Here is a 27,502-nt window from a genome sequence, read left to right as displayed (position 1 = left end):
TTTGTTGTTATTATTAATTCTGGTGGATTTAAGTTGACTTCTCTATATTGTAGTCTCAGTACCTACCAACATCTGGTTGGAATCCGTCCATTTTCAACACGACTCATTCTGAACCAAAAATGTGCTTGTTGATTTGCAAATTTGACACAATAAATATGACTTGCCAAAAAAAAACGGTTGCCAACATGTTCCTAATCTAAATACAGTTTACCGATACAGAACGTCCCAAATGTATTTTTATTTACCTTAAAAAAAAACAGATCCCGTGTTTACAGTGACGTCATCGTACACGCGACTGAACGTGTTCACTTTGCGATGCAATCGAAAGTTTTCGAATACCAGCTAAAAGTTTAAATTCAGCAACAACAAAAAAACGCAGAAGAAAAGCATCCACCACAGACAGACATCGCAAAAAAGTGTGCTCAAGTATGTATGTATCTTATCGACTGCCATTAAGATGTGGTTTACTTAGTCCCGTCTACCCATCGTTTCATCAATGTATGTATTGGCATTGCATAGCACTCATGTAGTCGGCAAAATAGGGCAAAGTGTAAATCTCGAGTAATTGTGTCAACTAAACTATCATTTCTTTCAATTAAGCTATCATATATTGACACCGTATCATCGTTTTTATCAGTGTTGGCTTCGTTCTTGGTTGATGTAACGATGCAAGTGCATATTTTGGACACTAGATGTCACTATTGGATCACACGAGTGTGTGAGACTGCAGAGGACCTCTGCGTCTCCTCCCCCAACCATTGTCTGCACTGGTTTACAGCATCGCGCGAGTCACTGATGTGCGAACGAGGCTGCATCATCATCCTGCTTCAGCTCCTCCCAATCTTCTCCCACATCCTTCCTTTCCCCACCCCACCCCTGGCCGAGGACGTGTCCCGGCAGCCCAGGCTGTGTGACGCGGCGTCCGCATCGCTCAAGCATCCGAGGCCTCCGTCATCACCCGTGACATACACTTCATACACGCCCTCGGCATCCATGTTTCATACAAGACCGCTACCAGGAATACACATCACTGGTTAGACCCTTCTGATTCCCCTGCATCCCCTTCTCCTTCCCATCACCATCCCCCACCCCCCAAAACGCCACCGCACCACTCTCTCCAAGGAGCCGTCCGGTAAAAGCAGGCAAGCTGTCTCTTCTCCCCAGGAAAGCTTCTCCCTGCTGGGCTGCTGGTCTCCCGCTGCCCCTCTGGAGGATGATCCTGTGGATGAAAACGGAGGAGATGGACGTGGGGGACCTTTTAGAGAGGCTGAGGACGGTCACCAGGAGTATAGGTGGGCCACAGCTACACACACCCATATATACACAAGAGCATTCTCTTGGCTGCTGGGTTAAAATTGGAACCTGCAAAGGTGAAACAAAGCATTTTTAAAATGAGACCATAAACGGTCAATATAACAACATGACCTACATTTTATTACCTGTAGGAGGAAAGCAATGGACCGTGTAGAGATGTGTCGATGCAATCTGAAATACAGTTCGGCGGTTAAATTCTTATTCTAATGTCCCAATAATAATGAAATTAGTGTATTCTGTGCGTTAAATGCTAACTGATTCTGTCCCGCATCCATCCATCAGTCACATTGGGTACCCCTGCACTATGTAGGTCTTTAATGGAAGTGTATCAAAAATTCCGCCTTCACAAAGACAATTAGTCTTGCATTTCATTATCAGGTGCCTACTAATAGGGATTAGTCTTCATTTAATGTATCATTTGGTATTTTTATCGTGATATTTGTGAGATATTATACGTGTAACTAATTTGTCTCTGTATCATTTGCTTCCCAAGTGATACATCGCTCTTTATTGTAACTGTCATTCTCTCCTCAAACGAATGATTTCTAATACGTGAACAAAATCAAGCACTCAATCATGGAGGGTTATTAGCTCGCGTAATATGCCGTTTTTTTGTAAGCGATAGCGACACATAATTTGCTATGTGAATTTAATTGATTTCTCTAGTAGGCCGTAAATGGCCCAGGGGCTATCGGTTCCCCACCCCTGCTTGACACGCACGTATTCGTCGTTAAAGACAACGGTGATGTGAATGTGCAGTGGCTGGATGGGGAGAGCAGAATAATACGAGTTTACGATGATCTCACGAGACAGGAGAGAGCATGAGAACGCGCCCAAAGAAATTCAGGGAAGTCAGAAGAAATTATTGAAGTTAAACACCCAACACACTTTTTAAAAAAGTGTGGGTGGATTGTACGCAACATCCTTTCATCTCTCCAAATGACCATATCCTTGTCGAGGAACGACACTTGCTGCTATTCCCAACCTTTATTTAGCCACGGTACATATTTTACTCTTGAAAAGTCTCACCGCACACTACCAAACAAAAATGTCACAAAAAGTGGATACACATGCCAATATTATACTTTCTGCCATCTCATAGAATATCATTTCACACGGCGAGACTGCACTTTTGCGCCAGACTTGCACTGGGTGCGAAATAGGTGCACTGTGACTTTGTTGACATTTTTTAAGATTCTTGATCATCACACAAGTGTAAAAAGAAGTCAACCATGCTAAATTGTTAAAGCAAGAAGACAGCATGATGAATTTGATCACAAGTGGTGACTCGTAAGGTGCATTTATTTCATGTACCTTTGGGTGTACAGGTACATTATTCAACATGCTTTTTTTTTCTCAGCGAAAGAAAAATTGATGGCTTTTGTACACTGCTGTCCATCATGTCTCATTAAACTGTACAGCGACTTCAATGAGCACAGCTGCTCTTTGGAAGTAAGCTTGGCAAAAAAGGCAAAAGGCTTCCAGAGTTCACTTTTGATGCTCACTTCTGGGCATTTGGCACAGAAAAATATGGCTTAAATTCTGAATTGTAAAACCTTTGAGACTTCGCTGTAATATGTCATAACCTCCGGCGGGGTGTAGTATTAGCACAAGCCGCACACAACACCAGCACATTCACACACAACAAACAATGTCCAATTTTGCATGGTCCCTCCTTCCTGGACAAATATTGGTTCACACAACAGTACAAACACAGCAAATGTCCGTGTTTTTAAACTTTCAGGGTCTTTTTTTTTTTGGTTTTGGTTGTTGAGTAGTGGAAATAAGTTGGAGGTACCTGGTGAGACAGATTAGTAGAGGGGTGGAAGAATATAATTAGCTCGAGCAACAGAAGGGGATTTGTGCTACACCGGCTGCCGGCTTCTCCCAGCTGGGATATCTACGCGACTGTCAGTAGGTACACTTGCAAGGAGGTGGGCGAGTCCGCCGGAGTGAGTGTGGGTCTATTCTTACCTATAGCGTGACCGTATGCAGGCGTTCGGTGCGGTGACTCAGCTGTTTAGACTTGCCAGCATTACATGAAGTCCCCGATGTGGATCTGCCGCAGAATCCGGACTTGTGAGACCAGCACCGTGGCGGTCTCGCCATTGCGGGATGCATACACGTCAATCTGATCCGATATAGTCCCAGAAGTGAACCGAGCGGGATCCTTTCCATGCCTCCTCTGGTAATTCGTATGCGAGTTTGAAACCGTCAGTCAGCTCCGAATGTCTCTGCACGAGTTCTTACGGGAGGGCGGCGAGGCATCGTACCGGATCATGAACCGGCTCAGTCTTCTGATCCAGAACTTGGACATCTCGGGACTGGGCTCCTCTTTCTCTTTCAGTCCGGCCAGCCGGAAGAATTCCTGGAGAGCGTGGGATGGTAAGAGGAGAGGATGCTTTTTGTGCACTGGCAATCCTTAGCGTTGCTGGCAAAGTTTGGTAGTGGTAATGGTTAGTTTCTGTCAATCTTTAGGAAAACATCGCGTTGTTACTTGACTTTGTGATTAGGGGAATGCATAAAAGTGGAAGACAAGAGGAGATATTTTGATTGCCATTTGTTACTTATAACGTGACTTGGTTTGTAAGAATGATTTTTTTTAAAAACTCATTCAGTACAAGCCAATTCTGGACCAAGTCTGAAAAGACGTTTAAAAACGTCTTTGGGAGTGAATGAGTTAAGTGCAAGGCAAAAGGTGAGTTGGGTCAGTATCGGTATCGGCATTATCGTCACATCGTGATAATTAGTATCCTGTTTTTTGCGAGGGTTTCTTTGGGGGAGGGGGGGTGAAGTTTTTTGTTTTTGTTTTTTTTTTTGCTGGATTTGAAAAAGTTTGAGGAGCTTGATGCATTTTCAGTTAGTTAAACAGCAGTCTTGTTTGAACGTCATATACGGCTTGGAGATTTGGAAAGTTTTCCATGACTTCACATTGCGGACTCGCTCCATCAGACGGTGCTCTTTGTGAAACTGGCGTGCGGGTGTGCTGTCAACTTCATACTTGTAGTCCTTATATTGGCTTCCTTTCTTCACCCATGTCTTTGTATGCAGCACTGCGTGTTTGTGTGTGTGTGTGTGTGTGTGTGTTCTGGGAGGGCGGGGGGGACGCAGGTCCAATCCTGTGCTGCATCAACAAACGCTACCAGCATACAAATCTGAACGGCTGCAACCGCTCTTATTGCCCTCATTTGTTGTCAGCCGCAAGCACAGCAGCTGCTTCGAAGGCGAGGGGGGGGGAAGCTCAGTGTTCTGTCAAGCTCAGTGTTTCCACTTTAAGACCTCCCGTAGTCCATGCAAGGCAGAGGGCGGAAAGAATGGTGAGGAAAGCCAAGAGGAACGCTTCGAAATGGGAAAATGCGATTCCAATGGTTACCCTTAAGCGACGTGAGTGAACGAAACGCTGACGTTTGACTTGTACTTGTGCTATACTTTGATCAGCTGCTTGTCTGTAGTTTCCAGTGCCAGATGAACATACGCCGCTATTTTCCGATCAAGGTCACCCTTGCATTTTTAACGTTGGTCTCTCCTTGGAAAAATACCACTGTCTCCTAATTTTGAAAGAAGTGTATGAGGTAGGATGACAACTTGTGTTTGTTCTTCATACTATCCATAGAAAATATTTTATGCTTGGGGGGTGGGGAAACTAACATTTTTGTAATTCGTATGTTCTAAAGAAATGATAGTCGTCATATGAATGATGAAAATTACCCTCACTGGCTGGTGAAAATTCTAATGCCCCGGGGTTTGACTTTCTGTTTTATGAGGTCACATGTGACCTGAGACTGTTTTGAACTTAAACCGAGGTTCATCAAATTGGTTCATTTTAGAAATTGTCTCATGAATATGCAATTTTGGAGCCTAAAACTGCAAAAACGTGTCTCTGGGTTTTAAACACAGGATGTCTTGTCACTGAACTTCCAAAAAGAGAGTATTGTTTCTCAAGATGTAACAATATTCTAAGATCACGATGCAATTTTATCACAATACGAACCTCACGGGATGATCATTCTCTCGATTTTTGAAGGGAGTTTGGCGAAATTAAAAAAAACAAAAAACAAAGCTCAGGCTACTGTTGAAAAACTCATGATATTACAAAACTGAAGCTCATATTTGGGAAAAAAGCACAATGGTGTGTTTTTGTACATAACAACAGCAGTGATAAAGAAATGGCATTGGCCAGTCATTTTTTTACCATGTGCTCCTATTTCCTCAGCGGCGCAAAATATCTTGCTCTGTGTAGTTCACAATGCTGCGTTCGGCTGAAGCTGATAAAAATTCATGTTTTTCCGATGGAGACGTTCAAAAATATTTGCTGGTATGAATCTGTAATAACTGCTGCATTATGTCCGGGTATAACGTAGCTTTATCCATGTGAGCACTAATCAGACCAGGTTTTCTCTTTGGACTGTTTAATTTGCTTTATGTGGGGGTATTTGTATACAAATACAATAAACATGAGCAATTGCATGTAAACGTCTCATCGAGGGTTTACATGCATCGAGCGGTGACTGGTTAGCATGTCGGCTTCACAGTGTAGAGGTGCAGGGTTCGATTCAGGCTCCGGTCTTCCAATGAGTAGTCTGCATGTTCTCCCCGTGCCTGTGTGGATTTTCTGCGGGTACTCCTGTTTCCTCCCACATTCCAAAAACATGCGCGGCAGGCTAATGAAGCACTCGAAATTGTCCCTAGGTGCCAGTGTGAGCGTCGATGTTTGTTCGTCTATGTGTGCCCTCCGATTGGCTTACCACCAGTTCAGGGTGTACCCCGCCTCCTGCCCAAAGACAGCTAGGATAGATTCCGGCACACCCGCGACCCTTGAGAGGATAAGTGGATCCGAAAATGGGTGGATAGATGGATGACTTATTTGTATAATGCTAAATAGCTGCCAAAAAGAAGCCACTCGTGAGCACGACAATGCATTTTCGAGCCTGGTGTGCAAATGTGAAAATGTGTCTCATAGGGGTCAGATCACAAGACTGGTTTTAACATAAAATGTATAAAACGGTCGAACTTTTTTCATTTTTTACCTGACAATGCAATTTTGGAGCCGAAAAGTATGAGGGCGTGGCTCAGGTTCCAATTCAATTGAACTTATTCTCTTTATCGCCTTGTAATGAATCATTGACAAACAAACCTGTGGTTTATGCGCTTTTGTGACCGCCTCATTGTTAGCTTTGGTGTTTACTGATAACCTGATGCGTGCAGTGGGTTTCGCTGCGCAAACAAAAACCCCCATCGACACACACGCATTCATGAAGACACATATTTCCGATGTACTAAACAGGCCTTGTTCAAACTTTCCAGCTGACTTTAGACTGCACTGTATCTCTCCACACAAGTCAATGAGCTTGAATTGTGACATTGCCAATGTAACAACGTGCTCTTCTTTAAGGATGCCTTTAGAATTAGGACTCTCTTCGAGTTGGTCATAATGGAATCTTTTGAGTGGTGTAAAAAAAAGAAAAAAAGGCTGAGGGCTTTGAATGGTCCCAGTCTGCCACTGGTTAAAGGGGGATTCAAACTGTGTTTAAATGGGCTTGTCAGAATGGAGGCTTTGTAGTTTCAGGTCCACATCCCCTGAGATAATGCGGCCAAGTGGAACCGTGTACGCGGACCACCTGACCGTGTTACTTCATCAAAGTTCCAATGTAACTTCTCCATTTGCTTGAAACCAACTTGTAATGTGTTCTGCTTAACAAGGCCAGTAAGTCATTTGTGTCCCTTCAATGTTTTTGAGATTAGGTTCTGTCACTAATATTGTGGGCCAGTGAGTGAATTGTCAGTGAGCTGCTGAGCTGGGCGTGGTCAGCTAATTGTCCTTTTGGAGGAAGAGGTACCCAGATACCAGTTAGTTGGGCGGAAGGGAGGGTTTCAGCGGTACAAGGTGGCTTTTGTCTCCTATGAGGAAGGTAACCTGAGGTTAGGACTGGGAAGTCACAGTTATACTGTGGCGCTTTGAATGTGCAGACGAGGGGCGGGGAGGGCGTCCGAACGAGAGGCTACCTGTTGTTGTGATTGGAACAAGAGCAGCAGCTCAAGAGCAGTCAACAAGCCTCCTTTGTGGATATTGAGTTGGACTCTAGTTTTCGTACTGGAGTGGACTCGGAGCTGCCGAGTACCGTGGGACTGGAGAGGATGGACTTGGTTGAGCTTGAGAAGAAACAGGTGCGGGATAAACTTGTCATGACAAATTGCACTCATGAGGAGAAACGACAGGGCAGAAAGGGAAGGCGTAAGATGGAGGTTGAGTCAGGATCCGTACACGAAGAGGCAGGAAGACGGCCAAAGTGTCTACAAGTAGAGCGTTGCCGTGGCTCCATGCGGGCGTGTTTGCAGCCTGTACGTGGGAGCTGGGATCGTGTATACATCTCCCTGGAGGAGGTTGAAAAATACTCCAGATTTTCCCGCTACTGCCAATGGTTGTGTGGTAGGTGCCTGATGTCTTCATCTTGTCATGTTGTCCCTGACTTCCAATACCAAAGGTGGATTTAAAAAAAAAAAAACTCCCCCAAGTTAGAATCATCATTATATTTGTTTTTCCCATTTGTTTATGTTTCAAAAAAATTTCCCCACCCCAACTCTGTCCATTTAATGTCCTCTTTTGGTCTTCTGTTGTTTCCTCTTCCATATGACCAGTGCACAATTTTTCGTTGAGTTAGATCTGCCAGCTGTTTTTAACTCATTTTTGGGTGCGGAATCCAAAACTGACTGTAGTTTTAATTTATCTGATGACCTTTTTGAGGTATAGATCCCCATTTTTTTCTAAATATGAAATCAACGTGTATGTATATAAATAAAACGGTAAGATAAAATAGTTACCATACAACAGCATCAAACGTACAAGCAAATGCTCATTGTTACAAGGTTCAAGAGAAATCCTCTTGATAGTACCGACCTCATGGGAGCTGCACACCCCACTCACCGCACTGTAACAATTGAGACCGCGCAAACAAGTTGCCACATTGCTATAGATGAGTCCACTCGTAATCAGCTCTTCGTACGACAGGTAATCAGTGAAATTTTGCTTATCTGGAAGATTAGTTTTGGAAACAAAACTTGATGAGCTAAGGAGAAAAAAAAAACAAAAAAACTAAACGGACAGCTTTTTCGGAACTTTAATCAGCATTAACTATCAAACTCAACAGATTATTTTTGTTATTATTCAAATGCTTTTCGTCTATTCACGGCCAGGGTGCCACATGCAACTTGGCATCCGTTGAAAGTGTGTCAGTAGTAGCAGGCGCTCCAGGTGTGTGACTGTGATCCACTAACGTTTGACTCGTCCCCCTCTGACAAACATGAGCAGGATGCTAATCCCTCCCGCCGTTAAGCCCGTTAAAGAACCTTAGTCCCTCAAACAGCAGCTGGTGTGTATGCGTGCGTCTCAGTGTTTCAATGGCACGGTGAAATAATAGCAGCTTGTTTTACAGGGACATGCTAACTTGTTTTCATTTACCGTATTTTCCACACTCAAAGGGACACCTAAAAGCCTTCCATTTTCTTAAAGCCCTCACAGCCCGCCTTAAAATCCCATGCGCCTTGTGTATGGTCATTACGGTAATATCTCCTAAAATGGCTCCTTGCTCGAGACATGCTGACAACGCAGAGTTCAAACTTTAGGCGATCGGGTTACGCAGTTGAACGCGGGAATTGAGAAAGTTCAACGCTAACGAGTCAATGTTATAACTTGCTGTTGGCTAAGTGAGCTATGTCGCTGTTTTATTTAATAAGTTTTACTGACATCTGATCCCTGTGTTGGCATTTCCATGAGCGTCGCTCCATCTAGTGGATGAATTGTAGATTGCGTCTTATAAATGAAAAAAAAAATTACAAAATAGGCTATTCATTGAAGGTGTGCCTCATAATCCATTGTGCCTTTTAGTTTGGAAAATACGGTACTATTAATATTTTATGTTATTTTTTTTGGGTGTGTCTTAGCGACACTCGGTGTACATTTTATTTGTAACACTTACGAGATATAATTCAAGGATTTTGCCCTTACAAATACAGTATAATAATGCTACTTTTGATTGATTGATGCATCTCTTGTATCGGAACGTTTCGCACAGGTTGCTTAATGCACACAGGTGTTGGGACACTTGAGTCATCCCATGAGGTCTTAGTGACATCGGTGATACTTCGGGATGAGAAAAGCTGCAAAAGAAAGAGATCCGAAACTCGACACTCGCCACATAGTAGAGCGGTTTCACTTGTAACGTTCTGTTGTGTTGGCTACTTTCCATTCTAAAGGCTTGAGGATTTTTTTTGATTGATGCCAGTAGGGATGAATGGCAAGTGGTGTGAAATCTCAATATGAAGTGACACTATGTTCTGTGTTTTATCAAGGTAATGTGCGGTTGTAAGTATTTTTTAAGGGCATAGTTGAAAATGTAATTGTAAAAAGGTCATTTTAATTATCCTCCTAGTCTTAGTAGCTTCCATATATTACTATTATTATGAATATTTATGTTCATAATGCGGGCGGCCCGGTAGTCCAGTGGTTAGCACGTCGGCTTCACAGTGCAGAGGTACCGGGTTCGATTCCACCTCCGGCCTCCCTGTGTGGAGTTTGCATGTTCTCCCCGGGTCTGCGTGGGTTTTCTTCGGGTGCTCCGGTTTCCTCCCACTTTCCAAAAACATGCGTGGCAGGCTGATTGAACGCTCTAAATTGTCCCTAGGTGTGAGTGTGAGTGCGAATGGTTGTTCGTTTCTGTGTGCCCTGCGATTGGCTGGCAACCGATTCAAGGTTGCCAGCCAACCTCCACCTACTGCCCGAAGACAGCAGGGATAGGCTCCAGCACCCCCGCGACCCCAGTGAGGATCAAGCGGCTCGGAAGATGAATGAATGAATGTTCATAATGTAATGAGAGGGGGGGAAAAAACACCAAAAAATAACTTCATTGAAGAGGGCGATATTTTTTTTAGACAAAACAAAGCGGGTGGGGTTTTGATGTGTGGGAGTCGCCGGGGGCTGAGGTGCGGTTGTCTGACTGAGTGCATGTGCTGGACCCATGAGCATCCCCCAGATGTCACCTCAGGCAACAAGTGGCCATTATCATCCATGAGGCAGCTCTGCTTTACAACAAGTTACAAACATCAGAGCCGAGACCGTTTGTCTTGTCTCGATTCCACATCCACTGATGCTTTGTTACCGACATGCACACCCTCGCCTGAGGTTACAATCGTGAGGAAAAAGGAAACGGAAGCTGTTCCGCAAATGTCTGTTTCTTATCAATAACTGTGACTCTCTTCAAGTAGGAGGCACATGGTATCAGTCAGTGTAACTTATAATGTTGTAGTAGGTTGTCTTAGAACCGTCGACAAACGGCAAGGAAAAAAAGATTATTCCTCATTGTTTCATTGCATTTTTTTGTGTGTGTGTGCGTGTCTTCCCTCCAGATGAGATCATGCAATTGGACAGCAGTCCCCTCCGTGCTGCTGACATCACTCCTGAACTCAGAAGGCAGTTCGCTTTTCTTTCAGGTGACTCATTCATTACTCATTGTGTGCGCGTCTGCTACTTCAACTTGCCCTTTCGCCTTTTATGAATGGAAAAAAAATATCCATGTATGCCACTTATCCTGTTGTTGGGCAGCTTCTGGCAGAAGGCAAGCTGGACCCTGGACTGGTCGCCTGTCAATCACAAGGCCGATTTAGAGAAAGACTCGCAAAGATTCACACTCATACTCACACCACGACTGGGCTCACTTTACAAAGTCAAATATTCTTTGTTATATGTACTGTATCACCTGATTTTTTTTTTTTATAAGTGGGGCGGGGGGGTACTTGACCTCATTGAGTTTTTTTGTGCGTGTGAATGTTCTCCCGGTTACATTTCAACACATTTTCTCTCTTCTCGTTGCACATCAGCGATGGCTGCAGTTTTCCAGTCTAACACATGCGTCAGCTTTATTTTGCATTTGCAAATTTCCTCTGACCTATTTTTGGCTTGGCAGTCAAATGTCATCGCTTTCAGACACACAGCCAAGGACAGTGCAGTGCTTTTTTTCAAATGTTGTATACACTACGCACTCATGTGTACAGTAATATATGATATTTGTATTTGAAGGCAAATGATTTATATACTTGCAAGTCTTTTCAATGCACCCTTGGTGACCTTGAGGCGGCAGCAGTGTTGAACCATTTTACAGATCTTATTAGAACCATGACCTCAGGCTTGCTGTTGCCGTGGCGATGGGAAGAAACGGGCAAGTTGACGGATTAAAATTCCGGGCACAAGCGCTGACGGAGCAGCTGTTAAAATGCAGGCGGTGAAACAGCATGCCAAAAAAAAATAAAAAATGGATTGTCATGGCACAACATCAGATATTTTCATCTTTATTTATTTGTTTTAATGGACATGATGCGGTAAGAGAACAAATAACCATGAAATTAACAAATATAATGCATAATAAATTCTGAGATGAGTTACTGGACTGGACTGCAGCCTACTGTAAATAAATGAAATCGATGCATTGTGGTGTCTGATACTTAAACCGGTTGTTCGTCTCTGTGTGCCCGGAGATTGGCTGGCAACCGGTTCAGGGTGTCCCCCACCTAGACGGGAGACGGCTGAGATAGTTTCCAGCAACTCCCATGACCCATGTCAGGATCAGTGGATCGGAAAATGGATGGATGGATATGTTCTCATATCCAGTACTGTACCTAACGGTATGTTTTTGCTCTTGCTCAGGCGGCAGAGGAGACAATGGCAGCCCCATCATCGTGTTCCCAGAATTCCCATCCTTCGGTGAGATCACGGACAGAGAATTTCACAATGTGCTCACCTACCTGACAAGTGTACCCAGGTGAGTTTGCTCGCCATCTTGCTATTCCATTAATTATTTTAATGACATTTTTTGATTCATGCAGATCTAAAATATAATTTCCTATAGTTGAAGCAAACATGCTTGGGTCTTCTTGGGGGAGAACTGCAACCATAAATAACACCCAGTGGACAACTATTGGTGGTTGGGCCCACTCCCAACCACTAACAGTGATAATTAGCAAACGATTGACTGACATTTATCGTGGGGACCAACAATATTGAAAAACAATACTGTGAATAAGTGGGGAATCGAATTAAAAAATTGTAGCACAATCGGAAACATGACTAATGACCGCAAATATGCATAGGTGAATTTGCAAATGTCAAACCTGCAAATATGCTAAGGGATAAGACATTTCCACTTAGTAAGCACACTTAAACTTGTTCCATCGCACATTTTCAAATATTCCATTGTTTATTGCACACTTACGGTGGAGGTTCCTGAAAAACTGGCACGTAAAACAAACCAGCGTGAGCCATTTTCTGTTTAAACACCAAAGTGTTTAACCATAACCCACACAGTAATTCCATTCGGGAAAGTCTGCTGGTTTAATGTTAACACAATGCCAAACGCTATCGAGGCCAAACGGAAATTAGCACAGATGTTACAGTAATTATAAAACCTCGGATACTTTTTTAACACACATGCAGCAGCAACACTTAGAGAGCTTAAAACAATGCTATCCTAAAAAGTAAAGCGGTAAAAACATGTTTCTGAAGGGGCATTCTCTTCTTTTTGCCGTTAACTAGGCTGCATCTCTTCCAGTAGCCCTAAATGCTGCCTCGCATTTTACATCACATTGTAGAATTACACCAAAGTCCTGCAACTTTAATCTCAGACTTGTCTGTATTGTGTAAACAAACACCCACAAAAAAAAGGGATCGCCTGAAAATCCGGCTGGATTGCATAATAAAGGGAGGAAAATGGTCATGTATCCTGTTTGAATCAGCCATAATCCAGGGTTGTTATCAGTCTTTTGCAGGGTGTCATACACTGGGGGACTGGATGAGGTAGACGGCGAGGGGTAAATGTGTGAGACCACCATCTTAAACATTCCTCCATGTTTGCCCTGTCAATCATTTTCATTGCATTTGAGTGTGTTGTATTATTCTACATCGATTTGAATGGTTGAGGGTTTCAGTTCAACACTGACTGTTCATCGTTGGTGTGATGAGTCTCAAGCTGTTCCAAATATGAACAGTCACATGTTGTCTTCCCCTTAGGGGGGTGGTGCCCATTGTCTGATGTGTATTGTGACTTTAAGCGCTCCCTGCTGATCCGTGGATCAGCTGACGATTTATTTTTGGGCGAAGGCCATGTAATTAATACAGTCAACTCAACACCATGATTCAGCAATTCGATGTGTTTGATTATTTTTTAATGTTCCAACTGTTGCATTGATATGTAACTTGCAATTTGCTGTTGTATATGTTTTTCTTGTTTTTTGTGAATAATGTTTTTAGATAAGTACCCAAGGGTGATGCCAGTGAGGGTTTATAGCCGAAAGAGAATTATCTGACTGGATATCAAGCCTTGTTTACATGGTCCTCTTATTGGACCTCTCATCCCCCCTTCGTGTCTGTTCAGACTCGCTCTTTGGCTACGAGAGCGACTTGTCAATCTGCAGCAACCTTTGTGATTGGCTAAAATTCCAGCAGCGTCCATTACTTATTGGTTGGATGTTGGGTGTGGGGGCGGGGCTTAGGCTCAACACACGAGCTATTTGCACTCTGGTTTCTATAGTTGTACCTTGGCGACCCAATCCGGCTCTACTGTATCAGTTGAGCTGCTCATTAATACTACTGCTGACCGCAACGAGCAGATGTGCTTTAGGATTTATATTCCTGTTATTCCCACGGTACGCTAGTACGATGTGAGTGACTTTGTAAGGTGCCCGGCAGAGAGGCCACCCATGGCGGAGGGTGGGCGCTCGGGTAGGGGGTAGAGGGGGGATCCATCCCTTGCTGAGAAGATAAGAGCCCCACAAAAACACAACGTGGCTTCATCTCCTGTCTCATAAAGGAAAACTGCACTTGCGGCTTTTTTTTTCCATCGGAACTATTTTTGCATTTAGGTTTCGATAATTAATGGATTTTTGCTCACTGTGTGCTTGCCAGTTTGCCATCAACGGACGTGGGCTTCATACTCGTTATCGATCGTCGGCAGGACCGATGGGCGGCCGTCAAAGGGACCCTGCTTCGGATTGCGGTGAGTTCACTCAGCTGGTGGCTTCTTTGTTTTGTTTATGTCTTCACCTGCCGATCTGAGACTCAAGTAGTGCTGACTGCTACACTAGGAGTACATTTGTGTCCCTCGGGGTGCCATCTACTAATGTAACCCGTGGGGTTAATCACGGGACACTTTCTTTTACCTTTTCCAGCGCACAAACAAAGCCAGATGTTTTCAAGCCTCAAATAAACAAAAGCAGTACCTGCATTGCTTCAATTCAGAATTTGAATTGCCAGACTAAAACAAATGAAACAAACCACTGTATACAATTTGTTTTGAGACTTCAATTCAGTGAATTTGCGAAAGGATAAACTCCACAAGGGTGAAATGTGATGATAGCCGTAGAACTGGTCATGGAAGCTATTAGACAAGACGTCTCGGCTGCTCAGTACAACATGGCTAAGGTAACAATAGTACTAAAAATTCTTTATGTGAAGTGATTAACCTTACAGGAAGTAATCATCCCTCAAATTTGTCACAGTGTCCGGCTCTGGTCATCAAAATGACGAATTCATCCCACCCCTGGAACAGATCATTTCCATTTCTATTGTTTCCTCTGGGGGAAAAATGTATTCCGTCTAAACCAATCAGTTGTTAACTAATGCTTAGGAATGGATTGTGTTCAACCCTTCAGGATCCATTATATAATTTAGCGTAAGGTCGTCATATTGTTTCGTTCTGTTTTCAGTCCCTCTGATTTATTACCCCTGGATGATGAATTGAATTATGTCTTTGAAGAGCGATGATATCAGAAAGTGACATCATCCTAATAATAAGAGCTTTAATGGAGGCTCGGTCCCCCACAACCCCCCCCCCCCCCACTCACTCACCACCACCATCCCTCCGGCTATGCCAGCTACAGCTCTCCAAAATATTTAGATATGAATGTTTTTGTTTCAGGTCGAATCAATCAATGTTGTACTGAAGAGGGAGGGGAGGGTACAATAAAAGTTGAAACAGGATGTGATTATTTGCCACCAAAGTTGCTCTCTCAAGACACCGATGGAGGATGTTGGCTTGTTTTGAATTAAATCACCTTCATCTGTTCCACACGGCTGGAGATGACGAAGCTTCCGGTCTCCTTTACGATAACGCCCCGTCTGAAGTGATGTATGTTGGTGTTTAAAAATACAAACCTTATTCTAACTCGGTGCCGAGCTCATTAGGTGGCCCTCTAATCAGAATTGGAAATGAAGCATTCTTGGATTTTTGATCCAGCTCGTTTATTGGTCTTGTCCTCTATCACCCCAGGGCGCGTTCCCTGGAAACCTCCAGCTGGTTCTGGTCCTGAGGCCCACCACTGTCCTCCAAGGCGCAATTTCCAACATCCTCTTTAAGATATACAAGGATGACTTCAAAATGAAAGTGCCTGTACGTGCCTTTCTTAACTTCGTCCTATTGGAAGATGTACCGCGTGTCCAGGTTACATTTTGTGGTTCTGTTCCAGGTGATCATGCTGAACTCGGTGAGTGAGCTTCACTCCTACGTTGACCACACGCAGCTGAGCCAGGACCTCGGGGGAACGCAGGCGTACTGTCACGAGAAGTGGATCACTCACCGTACCGTATGTACATGTGCTTTTTATGTCGCAACCAAACATTTTGAAGCATGCTGACTTCCAATATTGCGTATGTGTTTGTTGCTCTCCTTCACCTGCGATGTTACGTTTTGCTCCCTTTGACTCAGAAAGGAATTCTGGTTATGGACTTGTGACTAGTATGACACTAATATCACATGATTACATGAGCTTTAAACTCCTCCATTTACTAAACGTAATGTTCCCGTGTTAATGTTTGATTTAAATGGCCGCCAAATGAAAATACAGGACACATTTCTGACTTATTTACTTTGACTTTCTTCACAGATCGAGTGTATATTCATAGCCAATTATATATTATCAAGGTTTTTCTTGATGTGAATTTTCATCACATGGAAAAACACAAACACACCATTAATACAGTAAAAACCTTGGCTCATATATCAAATAATGTAGACTGGAAGTTGGGTACCCACAGTATCAGTGTTATTTTTTTTAAGTCCACTATTTGACATTTATTTTCCAATTATTTAAAGAGGGGAAATAAATTCAACCGCAATTTTTTCTTTTTTTCCGAAGAGCATCCTGAACAATGTGTCTTCCGTAAACAATAACGGCGCTGTAAACATGATCAATAAACTGGAATTTAAAGGCTACGAGCTCTATTTCGTAGCCACGTTAGCTGCTCAATACCAACTGCATCTCAGCATGTTCTGAATCGACCAAGCTGGCACTGTCCAACATAAGTTCTCCTGTGTACTCTCTTGTCACTTCGTTGAGAGGCAATAAGAGCCACAATATTTTTCACCTATTAACATTCCGATTCTCCAGCGTGGTGGCAGGGGGAGCTATGAAGCTGTCAGGCCCACATCTTGTTTCTTGTGACGACAGGCGATTGAGGGCTTTGCATTGATGGTGAAGAAAATGGCCCAAACCTTGCAGTCGTTCGGCACTGAGTTGGCTGAGGCAGAACTCCCCAATGAGGCTCAGGCCACCACTCTCCTCCTCAGTGCACACAGCTGCAAAAAAGACCAGATGAAGGTAAATCTTTATTCATTCGTTTAGGTGCACTTGTTGATGTACAAAAAATAGTTTAGTGTCAGTGTTTTGTTTGTTTGTTTTTTTTTTTGTCTAGGATGATCTGCTGGTGGCTCTGAGCCAAGGCGGCAGGCTGTTGGAGAGCATCAATGAACCCCTGAAGCACAACCCTGACCACAACATGAACCAGGATGAACTGGAGAACCTGGCAACAGTGCAGAGGTGCGAAAATTACATTGTAATGGCAGAATTATTTGAATAAATCTTTTTTGGATCACACATGACTACAGGTATTGCCAATTAGTGTCCATCGAGTGTTTTAGCTTTGTCACAGTTTTGGAAGGATAGTAATCTTGTCATTGCTGAAGCTGAACTGGTGCTTGTGAGTTTTTATTTTGGCTTCATGAGTGCACTGAAGACTTGTCATGTCAACTGGCATTTGGCTCTCTGAACATTCAACAAAGTTGTTGAATATTTTTTTCCACCATCACCTCCTGCTCTGCCTTTGACTAGGCTGCTGTCCCAGTTGGATGAGACCGAAAGGGCTTTTGATGAGTTCTGGGGGAAGCACCGAGCCAAACTGGAGCAGTGTCTCCAGCTGCGCCACTTTGAGGATGACTACAAGGAGGTTCGTCAAATCAAATCGACCGGCAGCGCTCGGGTTTCTCTTACTCATTTTGAAAGTGTCTCGGCGCTGCAGGTGAGACTTCTGCTCGATCGGCTGTCTGAGAAGCTGAACACCTTCTCTGAGGTGAGGATCAGCCACGCCCACGCTGACCATGTCCTCAGTGATCTCAGCGCCTATGAGGAGAGAGTCTGCGTAAGTCATGAAATATTTATAACATGAAATATTATTACTGTACATCACGTGTGTCAAACTCAAGGCCCGGGGGCCAGATTTGGCCCGTCACATTATTTTATGTGGCCCGCGAAAGCAAATCAAATATGGCAACTTCTCGCTATGTACTTGAGAGGAGAGGCAGTACCTGCAAAAATAAAGAAGACAGTATTTTTAAACCTAACGTCAGCATATTTTTCATTTTTATTGACTTATTCCTTCATGTATTCAACTTGGTAATTGCCATCGAGAAACTGCATGGTTCATCAATTATAAGCACAAAATTACTTGCCTGATCACTGGTCCCCGTGCTTGGGTTCCACAGGAGGCATTGGACAGAGCTTTGGCTTTGGCCGGTGAAGGCGACGACCTCGTCCAGAAGGCTCACTACGCTCAGGATTCCATTGTGCCGAAAAGCAGTGAGCTCCGAGCTCTCTGTCAGGAACTGAGTGACAACTTGAAGGCGAAGAAGGAGCTGCTCCTCAAAGCCCGAGAGCTGCATCGCTGCTTGGAGAGAGTGAGCAACGCTTGTGTACCTAAGCACACCTACGAATCGCTTCCATGTGTTCATTTCTTGTCTTAACGTCCTCTACAGGCTTCAAAGTGGTGCGACGATGGGATTTACTTGCTGGCCTCTCAGCCCGTGGACAAGTGTCAATCACATGAGGGAGCTGAATCAGCTCTGCAAGAGCTGGAGGGGTTTCTGGCGGACGCAGGACAGGACCGACTGTCGGACCTGAATAGCATCTGGACGGATTATGAGGCAGTGCTCGACCAGCACCTCAGGGTACCTGTTGCACTTAGGAACCGGTTCGGCCAACTGCTGTTCGAATATGACATTGACGCTCTTTTCGCTGTTGAACAGGACCAAGTGGAGAAGGTGTTTCAAAAGCAGGCGTCAATGCAGGAGATGTTTGACAAGAGGAGGGTCAGCCTGAACAAGCTGGCAGCCAAGCAGACCAGGCCAGTGCAGCCGGTGGCACCCAGACCCGAAGCCTTCATCAAATCTCCTCTCAGTTCACCCGGTCAGTCTCAATGCGCTTAAAAAATTTTTTTTTTAGCAGCATCAAACACCAGATTGCGTGTCCTTTTACGAAATTCCCCCCCAATTGGTTTCTGTTGTGATTCTGTCCGCATTTCGTACCTCAGCCCACCGAGGTAAACTGGATCGAAGCCGCTCTGAGGGGAACAACGAAAGCTGTGACAAAGTGGGTGAAGTCACGATTTCATCTTGATAGACACTCTTAATGTCACTCTCAAACTTTTCTTTGTCCACCCAAGGGAGAGAGGCAACTGCTGAACGGAGAGGGTAAACATAGACACGGCTCGTTGTCGGAGGAGGAGGAGAACCTGGCAGTGCTCAGAAGGTGAGGCATTTAGACTTCGCTCTGGAAGAATGTTTGGCCACAAGTTTGTGTTGGAGAACCCGATCTTCTTGAGACGATGCTTGCGAAGGGGTCAGGGTGCGTCCTCCTTTTCTGCCTTGAGGGTTTGGCGAATGCCAGAGATGGCTTCCCTGTGTGTCCTTGTGGCAGTCCTGAGCATGGCGGGAGGGTGTCGGGAGATGCCAGCTGACATTCATTGGAGTGCCCTGTTCCAGCCGGTGGGTGGGGTGGGGGGTGGGGGTCCGGCTTTTGAGTGCTTCGGCGGGGCTGGTGGAGCGCCTAGTGTCCCTTGATGTGGGTAGTGTCCTGCTGGTCGTGTTGCCCTCCCCTCCTGGCTGGGTGGGGTGGACAAGTGGGTTGTGGGGGGCGGGGGGGGGGCATCTCCATCATGTTGACGCTGCAATTTCCAGGTAACCTCCAATGCATTGCCCATAGACACGCATTCATGGGATTAACTTGCTTGGGTGGGGCCGCTCCTTAACTCATTCAATACCAGCTAATTCTAGACCAAGTTTGAAAAGACGTTTAAAAACGTCTTTGGGAGTGAATGAGTTCATTACTATAAACAACTCTTGTGATCTTGCAAACACCTTGAGATGTCCCGTCACTCGCACGCTGCCGCTGTTTACCCACACTTCAATCGCATGGCCACATCCACCGACTGCAAATTTCAATAAATATCCATCATAATGCAAGTGCCACAGTGCCAATAATTAAAAAAAAACCTCCAGTCTAAAAAAAAGGGATGTTTCTTAACTTTTGGGTCATATTTGATTTATTTGTACTTCTTTTGAATGTAACGTTCACCATTTGCAGGCACGTCATGAACGAGTTGCTGGAAACGGAGAGGGCTTATGTGGAGGAGCTGCTGTGTGTCTTACAGGTTCTTATTTAACTACCCCACAACACTTTAGACAAATCCAGCATTTGTTGGTGTCACAATCCGTATTAACTTTTTTTTCCTTTTGTTTTAACTGCAGGGTTATGCCTCTGAGATGGATAACGCAGCCATGGCGCACCTCATCCCTCCCCATTTACAGAACAAAAAGGAGGTTTTGTTTGGCAACATGCCAGAAATCTACCATTTCCACAAGAGGTGAAAAGAGCGCCCTCTAGCTGTCAACGAGAAGCCACCCTTTGATTTTCGGTTCATTGAATGGCCCTAAAATAATTGATTTCAAATACTTATGCTGGTCCAACCGTCTTTTTTTTGTCCAGGACGTTTCTCAGGGAGTTGGAGCTGTACGCGGACTGTCCAGAGCTAGTTGGGAGATGTTTCCTGGAAAGGGTAAGCGAATGAAGTCATAGTGCAAAAAAAAAAAAAGTGGAAAACATGAGTCTTTTAATTCATCATTTCCTCGACACAACTCATCTCTCCTCGCTTAGATGACAGACCTGCAGATCTACGAGAAGTACTGTCACAACAAGCCTCGCTCCGAAAGCCTCTGGAGGCAGTGCTCAGACTCGATCTTCTTCCAGGTACTGTCAACACATGCCCGTTTGTTAATTCTTTTGCTTGAGTGTTTGACGTCCTTATTTAACAATCTTCACCAGGAGTGTCAGAAAAAGCTGGAGCACAAACTTGGCTTGGATTCCTATTTGCTGAAGCCTGTGCAGAGAATTACCAAATACCAACTGCTGTTGAAGGTAACATGTCGTCTATTAGCCGCAATCTAGAATTGTTGTGGTTAAAAAAAAGAAAAGAAAAGAGAAAAGGAACTGATTCGTCATTTTTTTGGCTTATTGCAGGAAATGCTAAAGTACAGCAAGGGCTGTGACGGAACAGATGACCTGCAAGAGGCTCTGACGTCCATCTTGGGCATACTGAAGGCTGTCAATGACTCCATGCACCTCATCGCCATTACAGGATATGAGGTGGGACGATAGACGACTTGGAGGAATGCAAAGTCACAGAATCACTTATTGGTCCAAATGCATTTAATAAGAATACATCCCTCCATGTTCTATACCGCTCATGTATAATAAAATGTTTATTAGGCTATGTTCAGACTGCCGGTCTTAAATGCTCAATTCAAAATTTTGGATGATTTTTTAAAAAATTAATGTATTTATTTTGTGCAAACGGTTACCTTACACATTAATTGCAACCTCAGTCTGTCCGGGTTCATTGCTCCGCCCATACCATGCTAAATTAAACGGATTCGCTCCGAGGAAATGTCGCTATCGAAGACTTGACATCGCTCATGCCAAAGTATGATTGTTTTTGCTTTGCCAGGGCAACCTGAGTGAGTTGGGCAAGCTGCTGATGCAGGGATCGTTCAGCGTGTGGACGGAACACAAGAAAGGCCACGCTAAGGTCAAGGACCTGGCGCGCTTTAAACCCATGCAGAGACACATCTTCCTGCACGAGAAGGCCCTGCTCTTCTGTAAGCGGAGGGAGGAGAGCGGGGAGGGTTACGAGAAGGCGCCCTCCTACAGCTTCAAGCAGTCACTCAGCGTGAGCGCCTCTCGATTTTCGGATGAATTGTTTCTTTGTTTTTGTTTTTTATGCGTTATTTAAAATTTCACTGGATGACGTCTCTTGATAGATGAACGCTGTGGGTATTACCGAAAACGCCAAGGGAGACAACAAGAAGTTTGAAATCTGGTGTAACTCCAGAGAAGAGGTCTACATTGTGCAGGCATGGAATGTTTTTTTTTTTTTTTTGGACAGGCTAATAGCTTCTAATGGTAATAAATAGCAAAAAGAAAACATGTACACCCCTTTTTAATCTCTTGGTGCACGTTACTCTTCCAATTTCAGGCACCAACGGCTGAAGTGAAAACAACCTGGGTGAAGGAGATCAGGAAAGTTTTGACAACTCAACTGGAAGCATGCAGAGGTGAAGATCGATTATCTCGAATTGCAACCTGCGGTCTGACGATTGTTGGGAATATTTGCCCCACTGTGTGTTATTTATCTGTGATAAGTGAAATGTTGATATAGGTTGTACTCGGGTTATAACGACATTCCGTAACCCAAATTTCTACATAAATGGGAATGCCACGTATGCTATGCTAATGCAAAAGTAAAAGCCGCGGCACCCCTGACGATCACTCGCGTCCCACCGGTGTGCCTTGGAACCACGGGTGGGAATCGCTGCTCACTGCCCAGTAAATGTTTATTCTTCTTTCTTGTTCAGAAGCAAGTCAACAGAGGGCGCCAGATCAGATTACCCAATGTCCCCCGGTGGCATCAGCACCAGAGAATTTTAGGTACGTGTGCTTTTGCCCTTGATGAAAAATGAAGTTCTCCAAGCCAAAACTCTTGACTTCTGTCCATCGACAGTCCATTCAAGATGCGACAGAGGAGTTTGAAGAAAGGAGACGAGAGGAAAACAGAACACTGCAGCTTTGACGCCAGTTCCTCTCCTTCGCCGAAGTCAGCAGGAAAAGGTGACCGTTAGGCACTCTTTGCAGCTTTATTCAGGCATTCCAATTGCACCTTTTACTCCCACCTCTTGTCTGATTCATGCCTTTCCTCACGTTTCCTTCCTTTGAGTATCTTTTAACTTACCTCGCGTCTTTCCTCTATTTTTGCATTACCTGCCTGTTCCTCTTGCATTTCCTCCGGGTCGGAAGAGAGAGCTACAAGCCCAACCTCAGACAGAAGTGCTGCAGCTAAAAAGCGCTTTACTTTACAGGGCTTCAGTAACCTCAAAGCTCAGAAAGGTAACTGCAGGTCATTTTGTCCCATCACGTCAGATCATCATGCCTGTTGTGGGAAGTTCGACATTCATTTCATACACAAGTCCAGCGAGTCATTTTGAGGAATTGTGGCCAATACCTTTAATGTCCAATTATTGATAGGTATATTTATTTGTCATGATCTAGTGGGGTTTTTTTTGTTTAACATAAAAAAAATGTGAGGCATCAACCCTTTTAGGGTATTATAATAATAATAATAAGTTTTATTGATAGGTGCCACCCCACAAAAATGCATAAAAAACCTACTATTTACAAAAAAATATATATTGCTGCAGTCCTATACAAAAAAAGTATATATTTTTTTCATTTCTAATAGAAACATACTGACCCTCACAGATAATACATACTGTAGTCGGTGTGATGTACATCTGAAATTAGATTTTGGCAAAACAGCGTTGAGCAACTGAATTGCTTGTTTCTATTACCAGAGTCACTTGTTGCTAGGCAAACTTGTGGAGGACAATCATTTGCACCTCAAAGTGCAATTGATCATAATTGATGAATCCAAAAACAAAAATGCTGTTTTTCGGATTTAAAAAAAACTAATCTCCGTTTGCCCTATTGTAGGAAGACAGGGGGAAAAAACTGCACATTTTAACCACGAGGCAATTATATTTACAAACAATTTGGCAAAAAGTTTTTCTTTTCTGAGAGCATTTGCATTCCTCTAAATATTTGACTATGAATCAAGTAAAAATCGTTGAGGCAAAAACAATTAAAATGGGAGCTCATCATCGTGGTTCATTGTGAGGTCCAATGCTGCCATGCTTACCTCCACAGAGCCGCCGAGCACAGATGATAAAAGTTTCACCTTGCCCATCACCATTTTGCCATGTCCAGGTATTACACAGCAGTCGCAGCGTCAATTCAGTGCAACCTTAGTGCTCCCCCCGCCCCCAGCAAATGCGACCCTTTGATGGCCAAATCACATTGTCCCTGAAAGTCATTGGCATTTGGCTCTCTTATATTTATTTACATGTGAGCTCTTCTCGCCCAGTGTTGCTGAATAGATTCGAGATGTAAAATAGATCCCGCCCGTGCCGAGTGAAATTTGTGATGTTTTCGCATACTCCCACCTGTGCTTCACTCTGTCACCAAATAGAAGGCAAACAGTCGGAAAAACTGGAAAGGCTATTCTCACTTCACTTTTTGTTTTCGTGTTTCCCTCCCTAGCATGTGCACTTTGAATTCTGGGGTCTCTCATGTCTTGCTCTAACACGCAAACTGCTTTTGGGCAAATATTTTCAGGATCGCCGACCAGCCCGGATCACAAGACTAAGCGTCAGAGTGACCCGACGCCATTCGGCTTTCAAGGTAACTTCCAATCTCCACGCATCCATCCATGGCGGTGAATGTCACCGGCTGTCTTTTCTCAGATGCGAGTCCCCCTCACGCACCCCTCCACCTCAGCAAAAACAGGTGGTCGAGCACCTGTAGTCTTTTACAAACCAAGTTGAGAGGTACAGGCGGCCGCTGGAATATCTGCTCCTTGTAGGTGTCAGTTTTCTCTCATTTTACTTTACCTGCACCACTGTCCTTTTGCGATTAAGGGGCTTTCGTGAGTTGGTAAAATGTGAAACGTGCGCATATTTAAAGTGGACATATTACAGTATGTCGATTTAATGACTTTAGATGACAACAATCTCGGGTGAAAAAAACAGCAATTTTTTTTCCTTTTGGGTTTCTGGAAGTGACAACTAACCCTCTTCACATGTACCGGCTGCTGTAATATGCATACCAGGCTGGTAGTGAGTGATGTCACTCTATTTAACAAACACCAGAATGTATGAAGTAATGTTGCCCACACTCGAAATGCGTTGGGACTCACGGGATGAGCTTCTCTTTCCTCTTCATGTCCATCTTACCGCACGTCATACTCGTGTCAGATGCCTTTCCTTAACCACACCTCCTGTGTTCTGCTTTTTCTTCTCGCACCTCAGGCTGGAACAAGGCCTCTCTCTCGATAGACGCGTCGGAGGAGCACGAAGGCTACTCCAGCGGTGAGGATCCTCTCAAATCTGACCCAGAGGACGACAGCGCCAAGAAGCTGGTGAGTCTGGCCCAGTTTCATGTTTATCTCAATGATGTCAACTATGTCCTGCATCTTGGATCGATGCATATTTCTTTTGTCCTTCTGTGTTCATATTTCTTACTTTTAAATTAAAATTAGGCACATTTACTTCCATTACATTTTAGTAATTTCTCTTAGCAAAAAGCCAACATTGGTGTTTCAGTTGTGTGACCAAAACAAAACAAATCATTGCAGCGTACGTAATAAGGCTAAGTGATGAAGATAGCGCTTATCACACAAATATTTGTCTTGTCACACATAAGTCACACTAGCAACGTGACAAGTGGCTGCCATCTTTGTGAAATGATGTGCAATGAGCACGTCAACAACCGCCTCCAGAATTGTCCATCGTAAATACATTTAGGAGGGGGTAATGCTACAGTTGAGTGTAAAATATTTGTCCATATTGGATTTCAGTATGTGCACTTCTCACTTTCTCACTTCACCAGCTTTCTCAAAAGAGTAGCAATTCAACAGAAATGTTTGACCACCTAATACCAGTGTATGTCTTTGGCAATAGTACACCGGTAAATACACGGCAACGGGCGACTACGAGAAGGTTTCCAGTCAAGAGGTGGCGGTGAAAAGCGGAGATGTAGTAGAGCTGGTGAAGGAGGGGGAGAATGGACAGTGGTAAGCCAGACTTATCAATCATCAATCACTGGCCATTCAATTATGAATCACAGATAAAACACAGTGACTTGTGTGTGTGTGTGTGTGCGTATATTTGTTGCAGGTTAGTGCATAACCTGAACACCTCCACAGAGGGCTGGATGGCCACTGCGAATTTGGTTAGCCTCATTGCAAAGTCCAAGTCGTGCCAGTCACTCACCAGCTCAGGTACTCAACACAGACGTCCAGAACGGTGGCAGGGTGGGGGTGGGGGGAGGACATAAAGGTCACCAACCGCCCTTGAAAATGTGAATGACTTCTTGGCTACTGTTAAGCGCGAAGGGCTAACCGTTTGATACACATCGTTGACATAACACATTTAAATTTCTATAACACCTCCAGTGTTGTCAAAACTTGAAGTTTAACACATGCCAATCAATCTTTGTGGGTGTGTTGAAACAGAAGGCAGCGGGTCAGGACACCTCAGCACATCATCCAGTTGCAGCGAAACCTGCACGCCTTTCACAGACGTCAAATCCTGAGCTGGCCAGCACCTCCCTCGTGTGGGTCCACGTCACTCTCTCCCTCCTAAATGTCTTGTGGCTGTCTGTACCGTCTGTATATGCTAACATTGATATCTACCATTAAAACCAGCATTTTTGTTTTCTATCATCCACACAAAAGCACCTTGTGTCCCAAACAGGAAGAACATAGTTTATTTTAATGGCGTACGGTATTCCTGTATGTCAAGATGATGTTATAGATGTTAACGGGCCAGCGGGACTGATCTCAGTTAATGCATCTATCAGTGCATGTGGACCAACCCCATCACATCACACAGAAGCTAATTCCACTGCGAGAGCACATGTCAAAGGTTGGCAGTTACAAACAGCTAATTTAGCTGCTGTATTACATATGTTATATTTATTTGTAAGAAATGCAACAAAAACACAAATATTACTTTGGTCACTTTCCCTTCTAATATCTTATTTTTCTACTACTTGTCCTCTGTTATTAGAATATTTTTCCATCATCCATTTGTGTGTTACTGTTCACCACAGTCTACAAAAAGAAAATGTGGATAAGCAGGTGACTTGACTTGTATAGCGCTAACTTATTCCTTTCATGCTCTGAATGTAGATATTGTTTATTAATGCCTGTCATGAGATATTTATTATTGGAGCTGCTATATTGTACATTATTTATGGTGATGTCACTGCCCTGTGACTTTTTAAAAAATATATATGTATAAAAAGAAAACATATTTCTTAACTCATGTTTTGTTGATATTGTGTGAGGATAAATATTTCAAAATAAAAGCTAATGAGAAAAAAAATCTGATATATATTTGTGTAATATATAATGGTTTATGGGGTTGGAATGCTGCTTTTTTATGACATATTCCACCAACTGTCGAGAAAAGATATAAAGCTTATGAAAGTTGACTTTATGAAGAGAGCCCGCACTTTTGAGGGAAACAAATTTAATGAGTACTGTACATGGCAAAAGTGCGGACATGAATGTTACACACTTGTACAGTCGGTGGCGGTATGCAGGTGCACGTTGTTTGCAATCGACCTACACATTAATCGCCACCTAAAATCCGAATGGTTTGCTGAATTCCTCCGACACGACGAGAAGAGTAGATGATATAAAATTAAGGGGATACATATATTTCATTATCATCAGCTTTATTGGCCAAGTGTGTAAAAACACAAGCGTGTCCAAGAAACTTAGCATAAAAAACTGACTAATAAGGGAGACAAAACGGAAAGCCTGGCAGTTAGCTACTTAGGACGAGGGCTGTCACTGTTGAATATTTTCGAATCGAATATTGCATCAAAATGCTATCGAAATTCTTTTTTTCTTCGAAGAACTCCAGTCGCATTTCCGCAAAATGAACCAACCACGACCTTTAACGTCATCCTCCAGCCAATCATA

General features: G+C 43.7%; 2 protein-coding genes across 14 annotated transcripts in view; one reads left to right on the top strand and one right to left on the bottom strand.

The window, feature by feature from the left end:
* LOC127611595 (importin subunit alpha-4) overlaps positions 1-27,502 on the bottom strand; it is a 167,955-nt gene that overhangs the window by 95,815 nt on the left and 44,638 nt on the right. The window lies entirely within an intron of this gene.
* On the top strand, positions 712-26,833 carry LOC127611576 (guanine nucleotide exchange factor DBS-like). 13 transcript variants are annotated; one of them, XM_052082218.1, is made up of 33 exons: positions 6,175-7,741; positions 10,714-10,797; positions 12,008-12,122; positions 14,261-14,351; positions 15,624-15,743; positions 15,820-15,936; positions 16,801-16,950; positions 17,045-17,169; positions 17,461-17,575; positions 17,648-17,767; positions 18,111-18,302; positions 18,381-18,572; positions 18,651-18,810; positions 18,935-18,993; positions 19,067-19,152; positions 19,987-20,053; positions 20,151-20,266; positions 20,389-20,458; positions 20,557-20,649; positions 20,725-20,817; positions 20,920-21,045; positions 21,407-21,628; positions 21,720-21,812; positions 21,935-22,013; positions 22,314-22,386; positions 22,460-22,566; positions 22,753-22,842; positions 23,659-23,718; positions 24,127-24,192; positions 24,819-24,928; positions 25,470-25,582; positions 25,686-25,789; positions 26,024-26,833. In XM_052082218.1, the coding sequence occupies exons 1-33, from the start codon at positions 7,450-7,452 to the stop codon at positions 26,101-26,103; spliced, it is 3,780 nt and encodes a 1,259-aa protein (XP_051938178.1). In that variant the 5' UTR covers positions 6,175-7,449; the 3' UTR covers positions 26,104-26,833. The 13 variants fall into 13 exon arrangements, with proteins under 13 accessions (XP_051938183.1, XP_051938187.1, XP_051938180.1 ...); XM_052082223.1 differs by lacking the exon at positions 6,175-7,741 and adding an exon at positions 712-1,292 and having other exon boundaries at positions 20,557-20,817; XM_052082227.1 differs by lacking the exon at positions 6,175-7,741 and adding an exon at positions 3,246-3,266 and having other exon boundaries at positions 20,557-20,817.

The sequence above is a fragment of the Hippocampus zosterae genome, chromosome 12 (assembly GCF_025434085.1).
Source record: "Hippocampus zosterae strain Florida chromosome 12, ASM2543408v3, whole genome shotgun sequence".
NCBI lineage: Eukaryota > Metazoa > Chordata > Actinopteri > Syngnathiformes > Syngnathidae > Hippocampus > Hippocampus zosterae.
The sequence above is the reverse complement of the archived record's forward strand: the minus strand, read 5'-3'. Positions and strand labels throughout refer to the sequence as shown.

Excerpts from the sequence above, each read along its gene's own strand:
- LOC127611576 (XM_052082215.1), top strand. The coding sequence starts at position 7,450 with ATGGACTTGGTTGAGCTTGAGAAGAAACAGGTGCGGGATAAACTTGTC. Across the intron at positions 16,951-17,044 it reads GCAAAAAAGACCAGATGAAG|GATGATCTGCTGGTGGCTCT; the intron begins GTAAATCTTTAT and ends TTTTTTGTCTAG. Across the intron at positions 17,576-17,647 it reads TTGAGGATGACTACAAGGAG|GTGAGACTTCTGCTCGATCG; the intron begins GTTCGTCAAATC and ends TCGGCGCTGCAG.